Below are 25,513 nucleotides of genomic sequence, written 5' to 3' on the forward strand. Positions count from 1 at the left end.
CAGCCAGGAATTCAATACAGATTATTACAGCAATGCTTAAGTACAAATGGGAAATAATGCAGTAGCTACTTGAAAACCATCCACAGCAGCAACAAAACTAAGTGAAGCTGAATTACCAACAAGAAACTTTTGAAACATTGAAAATCTGTAATACTGAGTTTGTCCTGCTATAACACTGGAAAACTGAAAACTTCAATGAAAACTTTGTCTTGTATGTGAGGCTACAGACACTATTTAATGAATGATGTTGATTTTTGCAATGGACACAAACTATTATGCAACACAAACTATTCTATATTCAAGACAGCTAATACTTTACAAATAATTGGCAATAGCTACTCTAGAACATGTTAAGTCATACTATCAAACATGTCTACTGTGCAAAGTATTTTCGTTTCATCTGTTCTATGAAACAGATCACAATAGGGATGAGTGATCTGAGTTACAATAATGTATTTATGCAAGTGGGTTATTAAACCTATACTCTCGCTAATGTCAGAAGTCAGGCTCTGATCCAAAGACGCTAGAAGTTTTTTTAATTTAAAAGGCTTTGGAGCAGGCCTGGAGATATCTAACAGAGTATTTGTTGGACATAAACTTACTCTATACGAAACCCTCATGAAAAAAAATAAGAAACTGGAAGAAAGAAATTACCTGGAGCATCTTGTAATGATCTTGATGTGAAATTACTTTTTCTTTTCTTTCCTTCAAGAAATCCATTTCTAGAATATTATGTTTTTCCAGTAAATATTCTAACTCCTATAAAGTTTACAAAATAAAATAAATGAAGTTACAAACATTTGTGAACTGCGAAAATACAGATTCAGTCAATCATTCAACTAATTTCATTTTCGAAGACTATGACATTTGCTGTCGTAATATAGACAAAGATAAAGGGTTGTGCAAGAAAACTCTGACCACAGCCTTTAAACTGAGACAATATTTTCAAGAAGTGTAAGGTATTTAAAATCAAAGGCATGTCCTGGAAGGTATATCCTATGAGAAGCACCTAAGGTCACTGGGTGTGCCTAGTTTGGAGAAAAGGAGGCTGACGGGTAACATCATTGCTCTCTACAGTTTCCTCAGGAGGGGAAATCCAGAGGTAGGTGCTGATCTCCTGTCTCTAGTATCCAGTCACAGGACATGTGGGAACAGTTCAAAGCTGCACCAGGGAAGGTTTAGACTGGACATTAAGAAGCATTTCTTTACCAAGAAGGTGGTCAAACAGTGGAACAGGCTTCCCAGAGAGGTAGCCAATGCCCCAAGCCTGTCAGCGTTTAACAGACATTTGAACAATGCCCTTAACAACATGCTTTAACTTTTGGTGAGCCCTGAATTTCTCAGGCAGTTGGATCAGACGATTGTTGTAGGTCCCTTCCAAGTGGAACTATTCTATTCTACTTATTTCCGTGTTTTTAATAGCTTGCTCTGTCTTTCTGCATTTGAAAAGCAGCATATTAAATGTACTTTTAGGAAATTATTTCACTAAAAAGGAAGAGACCCCATTACGTACAGCCCTAATGACCTCTACCTATATCTCCAAAATGAGTAAAATTTTAAAATATTCTATGATTCTGCAGAAAGCCTGTGTGATCTACTCTAGGTGGTCCTGCTTTGGCAGGGGAGTTGGACCAGATGATCTTTCGAGGTCCTTTCCAACCCCTAACATTCTGTGATTCTGTGAAAGCCAGTCTGGAAGCCTGCCCAACATAAACCAATAGAGAGGAAGGAGAATGACACTACTGACAGTAAACTTAAAAATTATTTGCTATACAAAGAGCTAAAGATTTTTTTTTTCTTTATGCAGCTGTTGCTCCTATCAAACTCATTCCTACTATTCAAAAGCTGTTGGCACCCTTTCAGTTGCTCAAGAACAACTATTGCTGCAGCCACGCAGGAAGCCAGTATAGAAACAAATGACCTGCCAGATCACTGTACAGCTATTCAAACAAAGGAACAACTGAGAGGGTCATAAGGAGGACAGAAAGAGCAGGTTTGCTTAGTTCAATTCTGCTTTTGGATGAAAAAATAAAAACAATTCTTGAGATTCAAAGTCTTTGATTCAGCTGTAGAGACAGAAATTGATTATGCAACACTTCTTCCATTCAGAGCCTAGCTCTCAACCTATCTCCTCTTATATATTCAGGCTTCCCTTTCAGCCCTCCTTTATACACTTAATTCCTAGCAAAATCAATCCATTCCAGACCTCCTCATCTTTGGCTCTAGTTACTCATCCTCATTTTCATTTGCAATAAGCTATTTCCTTCCTCCCTAGCACACCTTGATAGCTATCAAGGAACAGTATTACGAATCGCAGAAATTAAACTTACACTCCCATGCCTCTGACCTTTCGCTAACTCAGATGCACAACTACAGGCAGAGACCTGCTTGGTACTCTATCATATTCAGGTCAGAAGGAATATGAAGAATTCTAGTTACCAGAACTCCCAGGGGAGGGGGGGGAGGGGAAGTGTTAAGCATTATGTTCATAAAGATAGCCAAAGATACTTTCAACTTCAGTGACCACACACTCCCAAAACATGGGGGAATCACTATACCGTCTAACCACATGGCTCCATGCTAAGAAAACTTGTCTTTTTTTTTTTTTTTCCATTTAGAAAACGCCAGCCTAAAATAGACAAACATGAAAAAAAAAGTATTTGGGGTAAATTTGGTCAATCTGGAGTTTGGCTAATTTCTACAACAAAATACATTACAAATCTCTGCCAGCTCCAACTATATTTAAATCCTATATAAATGCCAAACATTTCCATTAAAAAAAAACCCTATCCATACCTTTTTAATTTTTAATTTTTCTTCCTCAGCAGTGCAAAGCTTGATTTCTAGATTTGCAACAGCTTGTTGAAGGTAGCTCTTTGGTTCGTTTTTTCTCTGATTTCCAGCATCACCCAAAGCAATGGTTGATGTAACCAAAGTCTTGTCTTCAATTACATTCGAAGAGGCAACTGGAGTATCTGCTTGAATCTAATTCATATGAGACACAAAATGGTAAAGGAAATGGTAAAGGGAATTTAACATTCCAGTCAAGTCAAATTTTTTTCCCGATGACATTACAGAACTTAAGAACTGTAAATACTAAAGTTACTTTTTTGAAACCACACTTCTCTCAAATTGGCCATGCACACTCATATGTAGGATATGCTCGCCAAAAAGAAAGCTCCAACAATGGAACAGTAGCTAGTAATTCTAGATGGATTCACATCAATTCTTCCAATCTCCTCGACTGCTTTTCAAGAACACTTTAGGAGAAGGCTTTAAGAAGGAAGATGGCACAGATACCTCAGTTTCCAATGAGGTCAAAATACTCAAAAGAGGTGAAGAGAGACAGAAGTGAAACTGAATCATCTGGCTCAAAGCATCAGACTTAGAGAGAAATAAACTTTCCTTGGATTAGTCACTCCATGCTTTCACCCAACACAGACTGCAAACAGTAGCCATGGAAAGGGAATACAAATTTTTTATGCTAAAATAAATATCTCATCTTGAGGCTAGACCAACAGAATAAGAGTAATTGGGACATGTCCACAACATTTAGTTAATGCTATTTCAGTGAACTGTATAAGTATAAAAACTGAAACGGAGGATTCTAGAATACACAACCCAAACCAGATGAAACACTGATAATAAGCTTGTATTTTCAGAAAAGCACAAAAATAAATTAGGTGAGGTTTAAAATATTTTGTGGTATAATTAACAAAAGCCAAAGCTTTTTTTTTTTTTCCTTCTTTAAAAAAAGGCAGAAACTTGTTTATATCACAGCAAAGGAACTTCAAAGGAAAAAGTTGGTAAATTAATTTCAGCTGCCACTTTTTCAACAACAATTTGAAAGCCAAGAGCACTTGAGGAGAGGTGGTAAAAGGAACAACTCAGTGTGTTTATTAAGAGAGATTTGACTGATCTGATTTAGTCCATTTCCTTAACACCTTTATTCCAAACAGATATTCAAACAATAGGTTGGCTTTTCAATAAATAACTCTCAAAGGATTCGAAGAAAGAAACAAACAAAAATAGTAGCTCTTTTAAGATAGCTCTTAAGTGTACAGGATACATAAGATCCAATGGGCAAAACAGCCAGAAAGAAAAATGCATTTTGTGCTCTGAACTCCCCCCTCTGTATGAGGCAAAAGAGAAGCTAGGTGTGCTAATTCTCCTTTTGAGTACTACTCAAGATTACAGTCTGGCACTGGTAAAAATTGTGATGTGGGAACCTGAAATGTTGAAGGTTTTTTAACATGAAACCTCAAGAGGCTCCAGAGATACAATGATAGAAGAATACAGTTCTCCTAACATCCTCCTCTAACAGGTGTAAGAATATTTTGTTATAGTTTTATGCCCATCGTTTTCCTTTAGTTTTACTGAAAAGTGCAAAGCCTGATCTCCATTGCAAAATAATGTTAAAGGACCTCCTCTTAACTCCCTTTCTCCCTTGCTAATGTTGTATTCTTTAGTTTGTAGTATTTCCTGCATTAAAGAGAGAGTTTATGGAACCACGGGTCTGTCAGTAGCTGACTAAAACAAGATGAGGAAAACTGAAACATGGCCTACAACTAGAATTTGCACACATAATTATTCAGAAGTAACACGTTGTATTTCTTATTTTTAGTAAGATTACCTAACCAAATGACCTTTTAGTTTTAAAAAAATACATCTAAACCTTTGTATTCTGGAATATCCAACATGCTCTTTCCAGATTACACACAAGCTAAAGCTGCTGGCCTAGCTCAAACAAGAAAGGATGCAGGTTATTCACATTTCACTGTTAGCCAAAATCAAAAAGGGTAAGATCTGTTGCGGCTGAAGAAAAGCATATTTTGATCATCCTGCCAGTAACAGAAATTTACTTATCAAAATATTGTCAGAGGCGCAAATGAAGAGCTTTCAACACAGAAAATGACCCTGGCTGGCATCAGTAAAAAAAGAAAACAAACAATCCCCCCTTTCAAGAAAAAATCCCACAACTTTTGGATTTCTAAGAAAATTTCTTTGGTATCACTTGCATCTGGGCACATTACTTCACTTGTTATAGGCCTTCCCCAGAACATTAGGCTGGGAATAAATATGAAACAGTAACTAATTTGTTACTAAGACTGAACAATTGGAGCTGTAACAGCCACCGTCTCTCTGGGAGCGTGAACATATAGATGCTGCTCAAAGGAAAATCAGTAAGAGTCAGTTTAATCAAAACAAGTATTTTGTACAAGTTGTTTAAATAGCTCTAGAGAAATGCTTTTAAATGGTCAGATTAGGGAATTCTGACTTAATTGTGAAATTAAACTTTCACCATGAATAGCCCTAGAACTTGATGAGACAAGTAAAGGTGTCACTGCAATCAATTGCAATAAAAATTCACTTGGGAGGGTAAATCTAATTCTTGTCCACAGTAATCTAGCATTCTTGTGTTAATCTCCAGGCAGAAATTCTTTTCCCTCCCTTGCCCACCTAATCATTTAGTTAAAGACTGAAGACTTTCACCCCCGCTAAAGAAGCTGAGATCAGTTCTCAGCAGTAAGGCAGCCACAAGGAGAGATCAAGATGAACAACTAGGACTCTGTCAGACCACACACACAAAAAAAAGTGGGGAAAAGATATAATAAAATAAAAAATAAAACTAATGTAACTATAAATAAAGATTGAACACTGATTCTCTAATCCTAAAACCACTTAAGAAAACATTCAAGTACGACATATATGTACAGCCATAATCTCTACAGTTTTAACAGTAACCATTTTTTTTTGAGAATGTTCCTGCTATTGTTTCCTACTTTCATGACTAGCACTATCAGCATGCCTTTAATTTTTAATAACTCTTTAACACACTTATCTCTCTTGCAGTCCATACCCAAGTAGTATGGTGTCTCCCAGTTATAGGATTTAAACATAATTTAAAAATTATTTTACTTCAAAGTCTGTATCACAGAAATTCAAGGACCTTTTGCTCTTAAAATGCAATTCAATCCAAATTTGCACAGAAAAGATACAATGCTAAGTTATTGTTGTATACCTTACTTACTGAAAGGCAAAAATTGTGGTTTTACCTGTTCTTCAAGAACAGCTGGGTTTATAACATTGTTGGCTGTTTGAATAGCTGCTGCCACATTATCACTTGATAAACTGAATGAGTCAGAAGTAACTAGGCAGGAAGAAGGCACAGAGTGCTCCAGAAGAACATCAGGAGATAGATGGACTTCAGACACTAATGCAAGAAATAAAAGAAAACACACACTGAATATGAAGAAGTATTCAAAAATGAATTCTGTTTCTGAAATCTATACCTAGCAAAACCTGTCACACTAGCAACAAGTATCATCATACTAATGTAAGGTTATGTACCTCTTATAATCTAATTGTACTGAAGAGTAACCATACAAAGTTCCTGTATTATTGAGTACTATCAACTTGACATTCAAAATTGTACAGTCACACCAAATTTAGACTTGTAACTTACACAGGTAAGTTTCACAAGACAACTGCCATCAAACCCAGCAGTTTTAACTTTTGTCTCTTTCCATTCACATAACGTCTCAGCTTCAGCATAATCTTTAATCATTTTAACTCAACTGTACTTACAATTTCCTAAGTGTTACAAATTCTAAAGGTTAAAAAATCCTCAACTGTCTTAGAAGACATATACAAACAGTTTATCAAGATACAGGATAAAAGCAGTTTTAAGCTTTATAAGAGATCAAAAGATAACAGAGTAAATAACTCTCTAGCTAATAAAACTTAAGTGTAATTAATACTGGAGTGAAAGCTCTTCCACAGCAATTTCCAGTTACGCCATAAAAATCCTGAACAGTGGATCGTCACTATCAACCCGGCACAACAAAAACTTGAGCACTTTTATGAAAGATTCAGATATAAACTAAAAGAAAAAGGAAGGAGAAGAGAAAGCTTTGCATACATTTTTAAATTAACAACTAAGTCCTGTAAACTTTGATATGGTCAGCTACAGGTATGCCTTTGCAGTAGACAAAAAAGTACATTCAATTGCTTTAGAAAAAGCAGTCCACATTATCGTTACAAATCTGGTAGAACATAAAAGATGCCGCTAGCCCAGAGCAAGGTTCAGCCTCTCAGGAACATTGTTTAGTACCGCACGAATGCGCATATACAGCACAAACAAGAGTATACATTGGCCTAAAGGCATTCAAAGGGACAAACTAATCTTTGAATTCAGGTGCTCTGTGTCCCATCTTTACCCCCCAGTTCTGGGATTCAGGTTAACATAAAGGAACATACAAACTCCATCTGACAGAAAGAAGAAAGAAGAAGAACAAAAAAAAAAGAGAGAGAAAGAAAAGTAGCAGGATGCTAATTGCAGCAACAGTAGATCTGGACATGCAGGGACAGCAAAAAAAAAAAAAAAAAAGCCAACCAAAACAACAAAACCACAAACAAAAAAACAACAGCTGAGCAGAAAATGCAAACTTGGATGAAAAGCCTAGAGGACAGTACTTCAGCAAACAGAGCAGGAACCAATTTAGGAAACCAGGACAAAACAAAGGACTGAGACACAACTGTATCTTTAAAAGTAAACTCTTCTTCAGAATTAGAAATGAGACTTTTTAGGCTTTCTTTATGTACATAAGACAACCCTCCCCTTCCAAATGTCTGCTTACAAAGGCAGCTTCCTATAACCATTCCCTACTCTGTTAGTTCAAATGACGGTGAGATGACAGAGAAGCTGATACTTCTGCTTCTAAAAAAAAAAAAAAAAACGAAACAATAAAAGTCTCTGGTTTATGCTATCACTTAATACCCCGAATTTCAGTCTGAAATCAATTTCCAACACATAGAAAACCAACTAAAATAATGTACCAGGCAATTCTGACTGAGCAGACAAGCTGTTTCTTACAAAAACTGTCAACTCACAAGAGAAAATGTAGCATGACATTGATCCTGGTGGTGTTAGTGTTCATCCTTTGGTGATGATCACCCGGTATAGGCACAGTTCACATATAAAATCACAAAAGTGAAAACAGAAGCTTGAGTCTGGATATAGGTAAAGAATGGAGACTTACAGAGATTAAAGCTTAAGGTTTTCGCATATTTTGGGGTATCTAATACTAGACATAAGACTTTGTTTTTCAGATAATAGTTACATGTGGAACCTTCTACAATCAAATTGAGCTTTCAGTGATTACAGTTATAGTAATGAATGCTTCACGTTTTAAGGGGGGGAAAAACAAAACAGAAACAAAACCCCACCTCTTAAGTTGTCAAAATAAAGCCTAGGAAATAAGGAGCAACAACTGGTAACCACCTCTGAACACTGTGGTTTAAAACTATTCAACTAAATACATGACCTTGCAGAAGACAAGAAAAGGCGGCAACTCTCCAAGGTATCATTCAAACATCTTTTTTATAAAAACCTTCTTTTCACTTTCAGCAACGTTAGAGATTCATAAATTAGACATTCCTAGAATTACATGTGCTATGTCTGTAATTCAAGCTCTCTTAATTCATTCCTCTTGTGTATATACTGGTGAAATTGCATTAGAATTTTACTTCAGCTCAAAATTCGCTTATGAAGACGACCCCTCAATCGTTCCTGCTCACCATGCTTTAGTTATCACAACGACACAGTTTCAGAACCCCTGAAACAAAAACTTGCCTCTGATAAAACTACCTGACTGGATTACAACAGCTAATGCATGTTCCAGTCCACAGGACCAGGCTAACGCTAGTCTGAAATAAATCTCCTAAAGCACATCTAGTATGGACATTGGCTTTTCAGCACCACTTTACGGATCTTCTCCTCTTCAACTGCTGCACCACCTGCTATGATACATAGCCATTCTAGTAATAATGACAAAATATTCTTTCACAGTATCCTGCCCCAATGCAGTATATCTCCTCTAACTTTTTCAGTAAGCAAGGCAGGAGTCAGATAGTCCTGATGAATTTCCAAATAAAACTTATTGTTCATTGATCAAAGCTGCAGTACTATAAAGAAAAGTAGCATGTTTTCAATTACAGCTATATCAAAAGTCATATGCCCTAGAAGGCTGAAATAATATGCAGGTACAAGTTCTTTCCAGAACAGTACTTTAAAAAAATCTGATACTTTCTTAACCCTTGACTTCCTAATATTAAGAATCTTCTATTATAGGTTTGTAAGTAAGAATTGACAAAATCATGCAGTTTCTTAATAGAAGCAGAGATCAGCAACAGCCTGCAATCTTGCTCACACAAGAAAAATTCTGTATCTTTATGCTAGCAAGGAAGCTCAATTATTAAAAGCACTGGGGGATCAGAAATTCTGAAGACAAAACCAAGAGGATGAACATGAAATGTTAAATCAACCTTCCATATTGAGTTGTATACTTCATACTGAGCTTCAGAATAAAGATATTAGATATGAAATACACCACTGTAAAAATAAACATGAGTAACATTTACTAATTGAATGTTATTTATACCCAGCAATTAGGAGATATGTCAGCAGGGATCTTAGAAAAAGACCATCTAATAGTTCTTTGACATAATTTTGTAGAACTCTGCAAACTACTTGCAGCACAGTTCCCCTGCATGTAGGTTTCAGCTGTCAAAAATAAAAACTACCCACATCTTCGATGATACAACACAATGACCCTTTAAATTGTATACACTGTAAACTGTATTGATGAACATTTTCAGTTAAAAGTAACATTCAGATAGAAAGTTTAAGGCTGCTTTAGTGTGTCCAAATTTCAGTGATCTGTTAAATCCCAGCCCCACATATGGCTGCTCAAGCACAACTGTAAGAGACAGAAAACTGTATTGTACAAGGCAGGAAATTTTGTGAACTGTAACATCAGAGCTAGAACACAAGGACCTACAGCCTGCATAATGCTGACTAAGCAGCTTAGGGAAAAATAAACTGAAAATTACTGTATTTAGAAACATCAACCAATTTGTTTTTGCCAATACATAGCAAACTAACACAAAACAGAATATGTCAAATACATTCCAAAATCTGTAAGTAACAAAGACCAAATTGTTGGTGAAAAACAATTCATGAAAGAAGAACAGAACCAGTTTAAAAATAAAAATCTTCTTTTCCCACAAAACAAAAAGCAACAACTAATAAACTTAATTCAAAATAGACAAAGTATTTCCTGTACTTACACTGCTTTTAGCTCAATATAACTGGATAAGTATCAGAAAGGGTTAAAATGCTCAAAGAATGAGTGGCGGGATAAATTAATAGATACCAATTGACACCCAATATGCCCATAATAAGTGTTGTAGAGTCTCAGATGGCATGCATAGCATTCTGCAAAGCTGTAGAAGTTTTAGTAGCTCCCTTAGCAATTTTCCTTTTTTTTTACCTTAGCAAATTTCCCAATTTTTCCCTTTCCGAAAACATTTTTAATCACTGTATTTGCAGATCACCGCTTCACCAGAATGAGCTGCATTTCCACATCTGTTGTATAACTAGAATTAGATCAACATGTAAATGTCTATATAATGCTTAAGTGGATAGCAATTTCTCTGTTAAATTCAATGAGCATGAATGTCCTATCAACAGGAAACACTTGGCTGCTTCTCTACAAATACCAGTTTACAGCAGTGCATCAACATATAGAGAGGAAGAAAAACCACTCTAATGTACTTTCAAAAGGATTTCTTAGAGTTCACAGCAGAAAGTTCTTCCTCACATTTTATTCTTCCAAAGTCAAACTATTCTAGAAAATAAGTAATTACATATACTATTCCAACATCTTAAATCTGAAGCCATATGTAAATACTAATTTTATTTCCTAACTTTTTATTTATTTACAGCTACCAAAAGTTTACAACACTTAGTTGAACCTCAGAAATAAATCCTTCAGTATGGATTGACTACACAACATAGGAAAACTGAGAACTCATTCCCATCATTTTTGGTTTATTTTTTAAAAAGAAATTGGTTTCCAGAAAACTGCCAAAATGTTCAGTCAATATGACTGTCTTTTAAAGCATTTTGGACAACTGTAAGGCAGACAGAGAGGAGGTGTTATGTGTCTAATAAACAGGCAACAAGACAATCTTTTAACCATATGTAAATTCTAGATAGTCAAATCTAAAAAGTTACATGACTCAGTTTCAAAGCAGCATACTGCAGGTAATGGAAATGTTAGCAAACCAAAACCATTCCAGAGTTAATTGAGGCTGTATATCATTATCAAAGACTTTGAAACCTGTCCAATTGTGGCAAGGAATGAAAACAGTTCCCTCAAATCTACTTAGGGATACATTAGTTTCCTACTACTGTCTCCCACCCCTCCCAAATCAAGATGCTAATATTCTGCAGAAAATAAAAATTTATTATGAAAAGAAACAACTGAAAACAACCATGTCAACACAACAGCTAAAACCAGCACCTTTCAAGCCATGCAGTCGTCTGCTTACATGTCTGCACACTAGCAGAGATCACCCCATCTCATGTTGTACAGACTTCAAAACACCCGTTCTTTCAATGCTGCAAACAAGACCATCAGAAATACTGAATTCTCAGTTGAAACATGGAAAATAGGCTTTGCATGTATACAGTCCCTCTGCATTGTTAATGAAAGAATATTAGAACAAGGAGAAAAATCTTCTCCAGTAACTTGGAGGATGATCTGCTAGTCAAGCAGGCATTGAGAACTCTATCAGACCAAACATAAAACTTGGCCAAATTAATCCAAAGGGAAAATCAAGAGCTTCAAAATTACATACGCTACCTACAGATCTTCTTACAGAAGGTAAACATGTTGACATGATACAAAGCACAGCAAAGATTCCCAAAAGAACTTAATAAATAAACAAATAAATAGAGCTCCTCTGACACATCTTTGCTCCAGGAAGTACAGAAATAATGTTTCAGTCAAAAATTAGTAAGTGAAATAACCTTGGATCAATACAGATCAGAAGCCACACATAAAACCTAACAATTTTTCTAATGTATGTGGCCAGAGGATAGAAGAAAATTAAAGAAAAATGTTACCCTGTAAGCAGCCAAACCAACGAAACTTGGCAATGTGACATGGCTCCACATTAAGAGATGTAAACTCACACGGCTACGTGAGCATTACACTCATCAGAGACTTAGTCAATACAACCGATGGACACAAAGAAGCTACTCAAGCTCACCCTAAAAGCTGAATTCAACTTCTGAGCATCTAAACAGCTCTCCAGTTCATGGACTTAACTGACTACATTTCCATTAAACAAATGAAGGTCACCTAGGTCACATAATTGTGAAATTAAGATGTTTATACTTTAGTACTGGCTTCCATACATCTATGTTCTTGTCCCCTAGCTCTTTTAGTTCTGTCATCTCCCATGGTCCTAGATGGCAGCTATAGGCTTTAGCTCTTCTGAATCTCCAAACACATTTCAACATCAGACAGCTTCTACAGAATCTACAGTGGCTGGATTCAACCTTTTCTCTGGTGAAGCACCAGGTCAAGCTCTATCATTAATCAGTTCTTGATTAAAAAATAATAAAAAAAAATAAAAAAAGAGAAAAGTGTAATTAACTGAGACTCTAAATGATTCCACTAAAACTAAGCAACATGTTCAAAATCTATAATGGGAGAACATGGACTGAAAGCAATAGCATAAACCACATTTCCTCAAGGAATTAAGCTAAAAAAATTAACACTGCCATTAATCTAGTTTCACCTAACATTTGTAAACAAAATCATTCTGAATCCCTAGAACTTGAATGAGAAATGCCTGCCCAGACAGCACTTCCAACCCATTCCCAGATGGGAATTCTGTCTTAATTTCACTGAAAAAGCATTTATCACCCCATTTGTTTGTTTGTTTGTTTTTAAACAACTTTTGTTTTACTTAGAACAATTCACAACAGCTATCTGTGGCAAGGACTATTCTACAGTCTAAAATACTTGAGAGTTACTTTCTTAAAAAAAAAGTGTATCAAGTTACCCCCACTAACACCTCTGACGTTGGAGAATTAGATTTGGCCATTGTATTAAAAAGTAGCTCAGCTTAAATACTAATATTAATGTTCAATAAACAAATTTGAGAACAGCATAACTGTTACTTTTTTTTTTCCTCAAAAAAACTTAATTTATGAATCCAAAGAGCAAAACCTCCTGAAAAGTGTCTTACAATACCAAAACAACAAAATGAGTTTTCTGGCCAGCTGTAATAATTAATACAGTCAGCCTCTTTGAATCTCTTCTGGGAACCAGGCAGACTAGTGATAAGGCACTAGAATATTCCATAATTTATCTGAGTTCTTAAAAACTTAAATTTTTGTTTTCAGTTCTGAAATGTATTTAAGTCTGAAGCTTAAACGTAACACTTAGTACTCCATTACTGTTCTTAGAGAGATCTCATCTTTCCGAAGAACAACTTTTTATTCTCAAAGTGTTTTGTTGGTTTGGTTTTGGGTTTGTTTTTTAAATAATTTTTCCTCTTTTTCAACTTTATGAATACATTTACTGAATCCAGGCTAAGAAAACACTGATGTTTGAATAGTTTCCTCACAGCTTTCCAAAGCCCAGACATTGGGCGTACAATAGTGATTCTTTTAGTACTTCATGTTAAGGCTGGAAAGAAAAAAAAGGAAACCCATCACATATTTAATGACAGTAAGTAAGAACTACTTATTTCTACCTCAGTTAAGCATCAGAAGGAACAGACCCAATACAACAGGCGGCTCTTCGGACTTTACTAACAGTGGTAGCAAAGACATCTAACAGGATCACACAAATGCATATTATTTGTCTTTCACTACTTGCTCATTCCTTCATACTCATAATGCACACTTCCTCACAGAGCTAAGGTCTTTGGACCAGCCCTACTTTCTATTTCCATGTTCATGCAGCACCCAGTATGATGGGTTCTAATTCAAACTTGCAACCTTGAGAGATAAAAAATAAGTAACCCTGTTCTCATTTCTACCATTTAGAATAAAACCAGTGTTTTCCTATTAGGTGACACTGCTAGAGAACCCTACCAGAAAAACTCTGGTAATTGTCCTGGTGGAAGGGGAAAGAATGCTATAATATTTCTGCTGTACCAATTCTTATTTTTCTCCCTTTCTGAACCAGCAACCACAATTAATAAACATTTTCTGTTTTTAAGTACTGCATAGACTATTTGCACATACCAATAAACATTTTATCATACTGTAAGTCTATTGAAAAACTGAAATCAACATTCAAAAAGATTGTAAGAAGAACAAATTTCAAGGGCAAAATTGCTCACTGTAATCAACTCTGAGGCCTTAGAAATAATTTCTGATTTCTTCCTGCACGCTGAGAAACACTGCAACAGGTTTCAGTGGGTTTTATCTTCTTGTATCTTACAGACATCAAATACATAGTAACCGATGAGATTAGTAACAGACGACTCCTTAAAATTCACCAAATCTTGAGTGTATATAATGGTATCAACTCCAAATTTATCAAAATCATCTCAACAGCACTATAATACATTTGAATTTCTGACATTTTTCAGCACATCTTACAGACTGACAAATTTCTAGGGTAAAATAAGAACAACTTATCTCTAAATAACACGGGGCAGACAATGCAGTCATTTCTGTTACTGAATCCATCAACTTACAACTCAATGCCTAACAAGCATTTTGATCAATCCTATTAAGATCCTGCCTTTTCCAATAAGCTGATTTACTCACAGCAAGACTGGCATGAAAAAGTCATGTAACGATTTTACAGTAATAAAATATAATGAATTTAAGGGGTTTTCTTTTCATTTTGAAATACTTACAATACCTTGGTATAACCTACCCTAAGACTTCTGTGTCACTCACAAATCATACAAAAAAAATCTGTGTTACTGAGAAATCATTTAAATTCTACACACCTTATTAGATTTAAATTAGACTTCATGAGATAAATCAAATATAGCTGTGCAGTGTCTAACACATTCAAATATGCTAACGAGTTTAAGCAGTACTTTTGAACAACAGTCAAAATGACAAGGTGAATAATAAAGTTATTTAGGAAAATACAGTTTCCTTACTATTTGTTTTCCTTTATTTCAATGAGAAATAAAACTTATTATTCTGTAATGGATGAAAGCCAGTAGCACCAGAAATACATAAAAACATTTGAAGGACATGATTTACAGAGAGCTCATATTGCAACAAATCCCCGTTTTATTTTCAAAACTACAATTAGGTTGCATAATTTATTCAGCATAATAATACAGTAACAGGCAGAAATCTTTAGTTCTTGATCAAAGAATAAAATGTGGGTTGGTTTTGGGTTTTGGTTTGCTTTGGTTTTTTTTACTTAACACTACTGAAGTGATGTTTATTTTTGTGAAAGCAGTGAAATCTAGACTAAATTCCCACAAAAAAATCAATTGCCAGTCAGTAACACCTCCTTTGTCTTTTAGTTCTACCGATATTGTACATTTATCCACTATCAATGAGCTTTTATTGCTTTCTTAAAATCCAGACAGGCATCAGACATTTGTAGAAATTAATAAAAGTAGCTCCATAATGTTTCAGCTTCTGCTTGACTTAAAGGATGTGTAATATATTTTCTAACTGTAAAAACTGCTTATGTAAAAAAGATGATTCCTTTGCCTCCCCCAAGGCAACTAAAAGACTTTATCACAGTCAAAGAAATCTAATGGAGGAAGCAACATGTTCAAGCCCTACTTTTAAGTTTACTTTTTGTACATTTTCCCGTCATTTGCAACAGACCTTCCATACTCAAAATTAAGAATATCCTTTGAATGAAGAAGCCCCATTTCTTCTTTCTATGAGATGCCAATCAGCCTTTGAACTGGATAAACTGGTTTTCTCTTTCATTCTTCAAGGAAGTTTTAACTTTGAGAAGTTCAGCTTCCCAAAATAATTACTCAAGAACATTCTTACGCAAGGTTTTCCCTGCTCACTATTCTTTTATTTTGTACATACACCCTTCTGGGTACTAACATTTACAGTGAATACAGATGGGCAGCAATATAATATTATGAATTTTTATAGTAATTTTATCAATACCTGTAGGAAATGCTGCCCAAGCAATAGCAGGGGACGTAGTCTGCTTTTCACCATTTCCAAACTCATAACTCTCTGCTGCCTAGAAACGCAAAAAAATTATCATTACATATTTCAAAAAATGCTATAAATTCCTGTAAATATAGTTGAAAATAGTTAAATTTCAAAATTAAGTCATCCAAATAACATACCTCAAATCCTCCAAAGTCATCGTCATCCATCATTCAACTGGTACTAGAATGCAGCAGAAACCTTGATTCAAAAAACAAAAACACTAAATTGTTATATCCCTTTTACCCATGGAAGAGCAATAAAAACTTTGTAAAACCAAAGGTACAGTGTTAGTTTTAAAGGACAGACTTGGGTAGAACAAGTTACTGTGGTCAAACCCTAAAAGCCCAGCTTTTAGGGTTTCCACTATATCACTTCGATCGTATCGAAGTGATACGATACCCTAACCCTGAAGAAAAATGGGTACATTCAATTGGCACAGAAATGTGCTGATTTTATGATCAATTAGGAATCAAAAGACAAAATTACTCATGTATTTGTACTTCAGTTACATGACAGATGAGTAGAGACCTTCACTCAGATGCAACTGCTACCTAGCTCATCTATGTGCTCTTCATAACCTCACCACCTTCTCATTTAGAAATGAGTATTCAGTCTTTCATCCAAGTACGCATCTCCACAGGTTACTTGAAGTCTTCCTAATTTACAAGTACTACAAGAGATCGAGGTACCTAAATAAGAAATTTTCACATATAGGATGCAAGGGCTAGAAATGCAAGATCTCTCTTAAGAAGCACTTTTTTATTGATCAAGATAGTGAAAAAATTGAGTATTTTATGATGGGATTTGAGTATCTTCAAGGGAAAAGTTAAGCATTACCCCTCAATATCACCAAACACCTTTTCAAAATGAAACTGTAGCAAAAGCTTTCCAAGAGAGGAAAACAGATGATACTTTAAAAGCTTTCAAGTATAGCAGTCAAGTCCTCAATACCTCAACAAATGGTACTGAAAACAGCAAATAATCTAGTCTGGATATATATATTGGAAAAAAAAGACCAGCAAGTATGATTTCTGACCATCAGATTCCAAAATGAAGAATTTTCTTCACTAGTAATGAAGATGACCCAATTTAATGCAATCATGATCTACCACGTACTTCATAGTTTTTTGTTTATGATTTAAAACACAAAAACATTTTCCATTGTTAAGTTGCTTTTCCAAATCAGCACTGTGATTAAATCCAAAAAGATTTCCTGCTTTTCCCATTTCTTCTTAGCTGTCTGGCAACATCAGCACAAACTGTAACTTAGAAAAAGATTGTGGTGAATTTCTGGAAATTTTTCTGCTACCACAGAGGTCCTTCCCTGGGTTTCATGGAGGGGCTCATTTAGATTTTACAAACTGATCAGCATTTTTGAGTTGTAGCCCTGAATTCTGTGGCATTTTGATATATTTATAGTTAAATCACAGCTCCTTTCACAAAAATGCAGAATAAGTTGCTCAGCTAATGAAAGTAACTTGAGATATACATGGCTGTTCAAATAATAGTATTATTTGTATTTAAAAAAATGTCATTCTGATACGTGAATGAAGCATGATCAAAAAACCTTTAGGGTCTTTTTAAAAATACCAAAACGTTTGTAAAGTTAATTGCCTTCAGTTAAAATAGACTATAGACTGGAGAAACTTCTATTACTGTGAAAGCACATGCCCAGAAACAGAAGAGTTCAAAGGGTTTGGAGAAAATCTCCAAATTAAAGTATTAGAATGTCAGAAGAGGACACTTTCAGTTTATATCCACTGCTGAAAATCACTACCAAGAAAGACCTCAACTCAAACACACCTCTTGCAAAGTTTAACAAATTATTTCCCCATTTCTTATTGATGAACTTAGTTTAAATCACCACTATCACAGTGTAAGCAGATTTAGTTAAATTAAAGAAGAGAATTGTTCAATATTCACATGTGGTGTAAGAACTAAATATATTTCTAGGGGCTGCAAGGGGTTTTGTTGGTTCTGTGTCAGCTGGGTTTTCTGTTGTTTCATTTTTTAAGACAGAAAGAAGGTAATTGGGTATTGGTCGAACATTCACGTATTCTATTAATATTCAAAGCTTTAATATATAGTTCAAAAAAATAACACACACACAACTGATAGCAACGGAAGTTGTATAGATAGAACACCACTGCTGAAGCAGACAGTAGTGCACAAACAACTGAGAATGCCAACATATTCACACTACCCTGACTATTAAATACCATCCAAACAGACTGGTGATTTATATAGGTACTGCAAAATGCAGCATTCAAGTAGCAATCAGGGCAGTCAGTTGAAGAAAGTGAGGCTTTAGAAAAGCAAATAAATATTTTATCTACACACTGTGTATCACATCAACAGGCTGTGCCCAAAGTTGCTTCGAAGGACCACAGTAATTGCTTCAAAGGACCATAGCAGATTTTCTTGCCAAAGAGCAAGACATATTATTCCCATCATCTCAGAACTGGTTATGTCTCAACGGAAGAAAGCACATTTCATATTCAGCACCGTGTTTTAAAAAGACGAAGTGGAACAAATTCAGAGGAGTGCAACAGGAACTAAAGCAATTTTGGCACACTAAAATGGAGAGGCTTTTTTAAAAAAAATAAATTAAAAGGCAAACAAAAAAATACAAAAAATAATGTTCTAATAAATTATTAGCGACTTTCATTTATCATCAAATGCAGCGCCGAGATAAGGCAGTAAAGGACAGCAGGTAAAATGGATGTTAAATACCAGTGAGGATTTCCAGGAAGGCAACAGAAAACTCTACAACAAAATTTATAAGAAACTATGTATACATAAAACAGAAGTAACTTTTGATAGAGAAAAAGGATGTAGGACAGAAGAAAAAAATGGAGAACAACCTGTTATTGAATCCATCATCTTTGTTGTTACATTTCACACACAGTTTTCATAAGTCTGGTAATGATCACAACATTATTTTGACCTAAGATTACCTTACTCCACAAATTTTAACACAGACATTTCATGGCTGTAACAGCATGATTAGTCTATGATTATTTCACACATCATTTAAACAGAAAAAAACGAGAAACAGACTCCAAGCAAGTCTCAGTAGTATCAATGGTGTTTTCATGCCTAACTGCTAATCCTCCAATTCCCAGTTCTTCAGAGATCCCGCAGGAATTCTAGGCTAAGTGATTCGAACCAGCTAAGAAATACTGTTCGCTATTTGCCTATGTATAATATATATTCATACATGTACACGCACCTCTGTTTTCAAAGACAAAGCTAAGCTTTTAGTCCATCAAAAAGAAATTCTGATTTGTTCACATTTTTATGTAGGCAAAAAAAATAAAAATACCAGATTGAAACTGGCAAACTTGGCATGTACCACAAGCAAGCAGCACGCAAATTAGGATAGAGAGCATGGATTAAGACCTGAGGGACACTGACATAGGGCCCTTCAAAAATGCAAAGGGAGAGGTTTTGTTTTTAAAGAGTGTTAGCGCAAGAGATTTTACAAGGAGATGTCTTTCCAAAAAGATATTTCTTACTGTATAAGAATAAAAGGTTATTTCTACAAGGAGGAAGAAATAGGGCTACCCCAATGTTTTAAGAACTGTTCAGAGGGAGGAAAAAAAAAAAAAAAAAAAAAAAAGACGACTATTTTTAGCCAGAAGTCATTCATAGCCCTCAAAAGTACATGGGCATTTAGCTCTAAAAAATGTTTGACTAATTTTTTACAAACTTAACTGATAAAAATGCTGAAAATACGACCAAATACACAATTTATCAATTCCACCCCTTATTCTGGTGATGGAAATGCATTCTGGTATACATAAACAGCAGAACTAGCCCAACACCTCACATAGAACTGCAACAATTTCGGGAGCAACATTTTTTAAGCAATCATCTATTCCAAAACGGGTAATCAGACTTTTCTTTCCTCACAGACTAGGAACATTATTTGTGGCACCGGAATAGGAAAGAATACATTAAGTGCTGACAATCTGCAAAAAGATTTAAAAAATAACACAAAAAACCGAAACAACCCACACAGTCTTACCATGACTAAATGTGGTCTCTTAAAATATGCTTGATACTGGAATTAAGTAACTGTAAAATTGGGCAACAAGAAGTCAACCTCGAATTTACAGATTCATAGAAATTATGGTTGGAAAAGGCACAGTAGATCACCCAGCCCAGCCATTTCCAAAATATTACAGTTCTCAAGTCAGTCATGTCCTAAAAGGATAGAGAAGCTCTCCAGTCACACTCCTGTGAAAAGAAGTAAACTTTTCTTGGATCATGAATATGTAAGCCACTGCATTTTCAGCAGTTTTTATCAACAATTTTGTATTCATCAAATCATACTATGATTTAGGCCAGAATTCAGATCAGCCGGTCATACGATCCAAGCTCCTGCTCAAAGCAAGGCCAACGCTGCATTCAGATCAGGTTGCTCAAGACTTCCTTCTCTATGACTGATAACAATGCACGAGGAATGTACTCAAACACAGATAGCTGTGCATATCTGAGATGCTTGAAAGCTTTCCTACATAAAACACAGTCACCAAAGCCTGACCATCAGCTTAACCTAGGTCATGAGAACTTTGTGAAATGCACTTACAGAACAGACATACCAAAATCATGGTTTTATATACAGGAAGATCAGGAGCCATTCAGAAGGAATAAGACAGGAAAATGTACGCTGGGAAAAAAAGTCCCTCTTCCCTATTCCAACTGTTAGGAGGAGAAGGAATGCTGTAATCTCACCAGAAATCCCAGTATCCATATCCAAAGAGCAAAAGTGGTAGAGAGATCAAACTGAATTAAGGATTCCTCCTTCACCTAAAGGTCTACCTCTGGTTAGTAAGAATTCAAATTAATCAAATCCTGATCTATTACTTAATAAATCAAATATAAATTTGCTTCAGTAACAAAGACAACTAATTTTGCCAGGTATGTTCAACCGGATAATATATTACCTGGCCTGTAATTCTGAGTAAGTAGCTAACTTATTTGCAGAATTTTATCCATTTTAAGGGAACAACTCACAGAGCATATTGCCAGAACAGTATGTGAGGAACTGGCTGAGGGTGGGGCTGCTGCATTTCTATTTCTGGCAAACACTTTTAGTGGTTAACTCCACCTATGGCAACGTATTGGTTTTACTTGCATGTTTATGTTTACTAAATGTCTCATTCTTTGTCGGCGACAAAGACACTGGGATTGAGCACATCCTCAGCAAGTTTGCCGATGACACCAAGGCACGTGGTGCAGTGGACACGCTGGAGGGAAGAGATGCCATCCGGAGGAACCCTGACAGGCTGGAGAGGTGGGCTCGTGCAAACCTCACAAAGTTCAACAAGGCCAAGTGCAAGGTCCTGCATCTGGGACGAGGCAATCCCAAGCACAAAGACAGGCTGGGCAATGAGTGGAAAGACAGCAGTCCTGGGGAGAAGGACCTGGGGGTGCTGGTAGATGAAAAGCTGAATATGAGCCAGCAATGTGCGCTCGCAGCCCAGAAAGCCAACTGCATCCTGGGCTGCATCAAAAGAAGCGTGGCCAGCAGGTCTAGGAAGGTGATTCTCCCCCTCTACTCTGCTTTGGTGAGATCCCACCTGCAGTGCTGCGTCCAGCTCTGGGGCCTCCAGCACAAGAAAGACATGGACCTGCTTGAGTGGGTCCAGAGGAGGGCCACAAAGATGATCGGGGGCTGAAGCACCTCCCCTGTGAGGACAGGCTGAGAGAGTTGGGGTTCTTCAGCCTGGAGAAGAGAAGGCTCCAGGGAGACCTTATAGCGGCCTTCCAGTACTTAAAGGAGGCCTGCAGGAAAGGTGGGGAGGGACTCTTTATCAGGGAGTGTAGTGACAGGACGAGGGGTAATGGTTTCATACTGAAAGAGGGGAGATTTAGATTAGATCTTAGGAAGAAATTCTTTCCTGTGAGCGCCGTGAGGCACCAGATCAGGTTGCCCAGAGAAGCTGTGGCTGCCCCCTCCCTGGCAGCATTCAAGGCCAGGCAGGTTGGATGGGGCTTTGAGCAACCTGGTCTGGTGGAAGGTGTCCCTGCCCATGGCAAGGGGGTTGGAACTAGATGATCTTCAAGGTTCCTTCCAACTCAATCCATTCTACGATTCAACGTGTTCAATCTAGAACAGGCTGCTTCTTCACCAGACATAACATAGACCGTATTGCTTGAAGAATAAATCTTTGGCTGAAACCACAGGCTCCAAAAAGCCCATGCAAAGTAACTACAAGATTAAAAAAGCCAACAATAAAATAAAAAAGTAGACATTTAGAAAGCATATATACTGTCAATACCTTTGTGATACAGAGCAGAACAGATGATAAATTTCTGTACACATTCTAACCAGCTCACATGCACTTTTCCTCATGGCTCTTCTGCCAAAACAGGAACAGACTTTCTTCTTCTTACCCAGCTGACACAGACTTTTCTCCTTATCTATACCAATTACACCTGCAGGATAAGCACGTGGCACCATAACAACTTTTAGTAGCTACTAAGACATTAATTAGAAATTTTTGATTACAGAGTACACATCCCAAAGGATACATAGCCCAAGAAAGACCAGAATATAAATGTACAGCATGATGGAGACTAAACTAAATTTAGAGCACCTGTAAAATTTTCAAAAAAAAAAAAACAACTTACATTTCTCACTTCACTCCTGCTTGAGATCTCAGCACTAAAAGTAACCTGTTTAATAACACTTAGACCATAAACAGAGGAATACTTTTCATTTCTTATGGTCAGGAATTCAGTGGCATGAAAAACAATATAAACATGACCAAAGACCACTGTCAAAACAAAAATTAAACAACAGCTACTGGCAGGTGTTTGTTGGGTTTTTTTTTTTTTTTGAGATCAAGGAATTCTAACTTCCCTTCCTAGCAGTAAGGCTAAATTCTTCTAGCATATCTGTCAGCTACCAATTTTTAAAAATGGTAGCTGTAACAAGGTACTGAAGTGCAGATGATTTTTTCTTTTTTCTTTTTTTTTTATTTTCAAAAAGAATTAAATAGTATGATGCAGTAATTCCCAATCCTTCAAATCAATGGAGAGTTCAAACATTTTAGTGTCTCATTTTTGTAACTTCTAATTCTGTAATTTGCCTCATAGGAATATCTTGTTTGCAATGAAAAGCTGTACAAACTATTTTTTCTTCCTTTTCATTAAAGCAGCTGACTACACAATAAAATTTGACGCAAAAATTGCCTACAAAGATAGTTTGATCCATGTGGTCAACATTCACTTAGTGGTTTGTTATTTAATTAATAGAGTTCACACTCTTGTTACAGAAAAAAAAAAGTTTTCTGTATTGGTTTTTAATGGGAAAGCTCTTAACAGCTTCTAAATTCTGCATGAAATTTTCAGCATTTATCATCTATATCTAAAAAAGAAAGTATATAATTGAGCAGGGGCTAACATCACAAGACCATGAGGACCCAAGAGCAGAGGGAAATTCAGGGCTGTCTTTCAGTTTGGAAAATTATACTGCATTGGTAATTACAATAAACATGACCTTAAAAAAAAAGAAATCTTTGGAAGTAACAAAATTAACACAAGTCTTCCATAAGAAATTAAGCATTTGAGCCAAAACCACAATAGACCAGCTATATAAGAAGAATTTTGGCTAATTATTTCCTCAGAGATACTTCAAATACTTTGACCCCTCCCTTCAATACTTCAAGGCCAAGTTGGATGGGGCTTTGAGCAACCTGGTTTAGCAGAAGGTGTCCCTGCCCATGGCAGGGGGGTTGGAACTGGGTGATCTTTAAGGTCCCTTCCAATCCAAACAATTCTGCGAATCTATAGCTATTAAGAAGTACAGTACTTCAAGGGCAATGCTCATTAATGAATCTTGGATAAGCTATAATTTTTTAATGAGATATCTGTAAGACTTCTGGCTAGAACCAAAGGTAAACATTAGGAAGATTTTTTAAGAAGAAATAGAAATACAAGTTTTTAATCATTTCAGAGAATGGAATGCCCAAATAAACTTGGAAATTCAATTAAGTTTTCTACTTTTAGAAATGGGGAGGGGATACAGCTCTCAGGTTTTGGTTTGGGTTGTTTTGGGGGGGTTTATGTAATTTTGAACCACAAGGCAAAATACACTTTCAATATTTTAAGAAAAACGAGAAAATTAACCACTTTGGAAAGTACCATTTAACATTATCCGAACCAATGAACTGTTGCCAAATGCATATAGCATCCACAGCTCTATATTACAGAGGCAAACTTTGATTTTATGCTGTATCAGAATAAAAGAAGCCTATCTTTTTTTTTCTCCTTGATTAGAACATCTAAGTCCGTGTAGTTATACAAACTTATGTCTGTCTGTACATGCCAATTGTTAAAGAAGGTGGTATAGACGAGGGGACTGAGAACCTGTAACATCTAAGATGCAAGGCTGAAATTGAAATATTTCACTTCTTTACTCAAAACAACTGCCCTTTTATCTTTCAAAAAGACAGCACCACCCCATACAAAGTTGTTCAAGGGCTGTAAGCTCTACTCCTATTATGAGAAAGTGAAAATCAGGCATCACCAAAATGCCAATGTTCTCCCTCACATTACAGTGTGTATCCAGTCATATACTGAGACATGGAGGAAATCCCAACCACCATGAAGCAGTATGCCTGTCAGTTCCCATAATGAAAGACACAATAATATGGCCGTTAGCATCTGTATTTGAACACACAACAGAAGCATGCCCAATCACATATCAAAGGAAGAGACTTCAAGGTTATGGGGAAAAAGATGACAACTCAGAACAAGTCACAGCAATCTTCTCCTGGGAAGTGAAGCTGGTTCATTTAGTCTGGAGAAAAGGAGGCTGAAGGGAGACATTATTGCTTTCCACAACTACCTGAAAGAAGGTTGTAGGGAGGTGGATGTTGGTCTCATTTCCCAAGTAACAAGTGATAGGACAAAAGCAAATGGCCTCGAGCTGTGCCAGGGGAGGTTTACATTGGACATTAGGAAAAATTTCCCCACCAAAAGGGTTGTCAAGCACTGCAACGGGCTGCCCAGGGAAGTGGTTGTGTCACCATCCCCGGAGGTATTTAAGAGACACTTAGTGACATGGTTTAGCGGTAAACTTGGCAGTGTTGGGTTAGTGGTTGGACTCTATGACCTTAAAGATCTTTTCCAACCTAAATGATTCAATCATTCTATGAGTTCGATCCCAGTATTGACTTAATAAACACTTACTAAATAAAATACCTTTTTAATAATAACTAAAAAGAACAACAACAAAGGAATCAGATGCAAAACGTCACCTACTTTACAGCAGTAGTAGCTTATACTACAATTGAGTCAACAGAAATCTACGGGACTTTTAAGAAAAATGCGAGTCTGGCCCTTTGTAACTAATTCTTTTCCACAGCCCAAGTAAACAGATACAATTTAATACAGTCAAGGAATCACAGAATAAATTTAGTTTGGGAAGCATTTCAGAGACACCTGATGCAACCCCACCTGAAA

General features: G+C 36.2%; 1 protein-coding gene across 2 annotated transcripts in view; it reads right to left on the bottom strand.

Moving 5' to 3' along the window:
* CCDC91 (coiled-coil domain containing 91) overlaps positions 1–16,200 on the bottom strand; it is a 128,767-nt gene extending 112,567 nt beyond the window's left edge. The window contains exons 1-6 of one of the 2 annotated variants that reach the window (XM_086465886.1): positions 16,171–16,200; positions 15,983–16,061; positions 6,057–6,214; positions 5,124–5,168; positions 2,797–2,985; positions 655–759 (exon numbers count right to left, since the gene is read on the bottom strand). In XM_086465886.1, the coding sequence (XP_086322012.1) occupies positions 655–759; positions 2,797–2,985; positions 5,124–5,168; positions 6,057–6,214; positions 15,983–16,061; positions 16,171–16,200 (606 nt within the window). The remainder of the gene's footprint in view (positions 1–654; positions 760–2,796; positions 2,986–5,123; positions 5,169–6,056; positions 6,215–15,982; positions 16,062–16,170) is intronic. The other variant, XM_086465891.1, reaches the window with a different exon arrangement.
* Positions 16,201–25,513: the final 9,313 nt, after the last annotated feature.

This window comes from Leptosomus discolor, chromosome 1 (assembly GCF_034619465.1).
Source record: "Leptosomus discolor isolate bLepDis1 chromosome 1, bLepDis1.hap2, whole genome shotgun sequence".
In the NCBI taxonomy this organism is placed as follows: domain Eukaryota; kingdom Metazoa; phylum Chordata; class Aves; order Leptosomiformes; family Leptosomidae; genus Leptosomus; species Leptosomus discolor.